Genomic DNA, 2,198 nt, shown 5'->3' with positions numbered 1-2,198 from the left:
CGCGAAAAGGATGCCATAAATGAGCTGGCTCAAGTGCAGACACAGTTGAGGGATCAGGAGTCTCAGAAACTGAAGTTAGAGAGCAGAATACTGGAGCTGACGACGCAGAATGAGGCTCTTAAGAAGCAACAAGTCAAACAAGAACATCAAAGTGTCGGTCAGTCATCTGACGAAGGAGACAAGCGAAGAAAGAGCGCGTTGGTGGCCCAAGTAGCGGAGAAAGAAGCGCTTCAGATGTTCATCCAGCGGTACTATCCTGTTGCTGAAGAGAAATGCAGACAACTGCTGGAGAAAGTCAGTCGGTTGGAAGCGCAGAAAGCGTCGAGTCGAGACCAGACCAAAGAAACATGCACGATACTACGCATGTGTGCACAAGTCGAGTCCTGTGACGAGTCTGTTCGCGCCTCGCTGCTTGAAGTGCTGACCACACTGGAGAGTTTGACATGACCAATGCAGTGGAATCTTGTGCAAAACCACCTACTATTTTTTATTGTAGTACTTCCGACGTATTAATCTGCGACTATTTCCTGAAAATAAAGCAGCACTCCCGTATCGTATCTTCAGCAATTAAACGAAAATAAGATACTAAGTACTTCAGAAGTAGTTAAGTAAAATAAAGTTTTCTTTTTTTTTAATGAGACCAGGCAATACGTAGTCGATAAATTTCAGACATCAATCGAAGTCAAAAAGCAGAAAGAAGATGACGAAGCGCCCGTTACCAGAAATTCTCTCTGATGAGGTTGACCCCGTTAAAGAGAAGCACCCACGTTTGAATACGCCGACCAATGATGGCGTTGTGCTACCGGAAGACATCGAAGAGTTGTGCGGTTATCTGGACGAGAACGATGTCGATCTACTACCGAAGCAGCCCGATGATCGCTTGAAGCGTGAGATACGAGCTCTGAAAGCTGAGAAACAGGCCCTGCGGCGTGACTTATCGCGTAGTCGGCGAGTTGGAAGAAATCTCGAGAGTGACATGAGCCGACTGCGTTGCCAGCGACACAGGGAGTTGAGCTATGAGCGACGAGCTCAACGAGATATCCGTACTCGTGAAGACGGTGTGGCTAGCTGTGAACAAGACTGTAGACACGTGATGAAAACTCTCTGTAGCCTGAAAGCTCACCTGCTAGACCAGATAAGTTCGTATGAGCAAAAGGAGGTGAAGCGCGTCGTTGAAATGCTGATTGATCGAACGGAGGTGAAGTCTACGACAGCGTATCTCCAGAATACACAGGAAGACTTAATGTGGTTACAGCAACTGGAAGAAGACTGGCAAGAGTACGCAGCCTCGGTGGGGAAGGAGCGTCTTGAAGTGGAGACGTTTGTCGCAGAAGAGAAACAACTTGTAACCAAGCAAGTTGATGGTCTAAAGACGCAGTTGGACAGTACGCAACGCCGCCTACAAGAGGTGGAACAAGCTGGTGTAGAGCTGAATGCCATGTGCGACTTACTGCAGCAGGAAGTCACGTGCCAGTCACAGTGGCTCACAGGCTTCGCTCTCAACAGCATGGCAATGGTTAGCATCCAAGACCAGCTAGCCAAGAGATTGGAAGAAACACAAGCAGAATGGCAGCAAAGTTTGAGCCAATTACGACAAGAACGCGACGAGATTCAAGTAGAAAAGTCGAAGCAGCTAGACCAGCTCGAATTTGAAACGACGGAGCTCCAACAGCAGCTTCGTGTATCTCAGTTCAGCGAGTTGAATGCTCAGAATGAACTCCAGGTTTCCCAGAAGACTGCAGAGACCTACAAAACTCAAAAGAAGAAGCTGCAATCGGAGCTGAAGACGCTTCAAGACCAGGTCAAGACGCTGCAGACCGAGCTCAGGATTGCGAAACCTGAAATTTAAAAAAAAAACAGCTACATGGTACTTTTCCCAAAAATTGCAATCACAAGTGAAAGCAAACTCAGATCGATTGAAGACCCTGCGCAACAAAGACTATGTCTCGAAATGTACCTGAGATGAAGATCGCGACTAAGTTGACCAAGTTTACGTTGTGGAGGACATTTATATGGGGAATGTGTGCTGCCTTGTGCCACCTTGTATAAGAATCACTTTGCATTTCGTGTTATCAAACACTAAGTGAATTCGACGTGAAAGTGTCCGATAGGTGTGAAGCGGAACGAGGCAGCAGATTTCACCCTAGAGAGCATCGCCAACATGCTGGCGAAGCCGTCCCACAAGCGACGTATGTTCC

General features: G+C 47.4%; 2 protein-coding genes across 2 annotated transcripts; both read left to right on the top strand.

The window, feature by feature from the left end:
* Positions 1-234: 234 nt before the first annotated feature.
* Positions 235-598, top strand: PPTG_10628 (hypothetical protein; the record flags this gene model as incomplete). The annotated part of the gene is made up of 1 exon (XM_008906014.1): positions 235-598. One exon carries the CDS (start codon positions 235-237, stop codon positions 445-447), a length of 213 nt encoding a protein of 70 aa, XP_008904262.1. The 3' UTR covers positions 448-598.
* Positions 599-700: 102 nt separating this feature from the next.
* PPTG_10627 (hypothetical protein) lies at positions 701-1,849 on the top strand (the record flags this gene model as incomplete). The annotated part of the gene is made up of 1 exon (XM_008906013.1): positions 701-1,849. The coding sequence occupies one exon, from the start codon at positions 701-703 to the stop codon at positions 1,847-1,849; it is 1,149 nt and encodes a 382-aa protein (XP_008904261.1).
* Positions 1,850-2,198: the final 349 nt, after the last annotated feature.

Source organism: Phytophthora parasitica, assembly GCF_000247585.1.
Source record: "Phytophthora parasitica INRA-310 unplaced genomic scaffold supercont2.22, whole genome shotgun sequence".
Lineage (NCBI taxonomy): Eukaryota > Oomycota > Peronosporomycetes > Peronosporales > Peronosporaceae > Phytophthora > Phytophthora nicotianae.
Note: the sequence above shows the minus strand (reverse complement) of the source record. Positions and strands in the feature narration are given on the sequence as shown.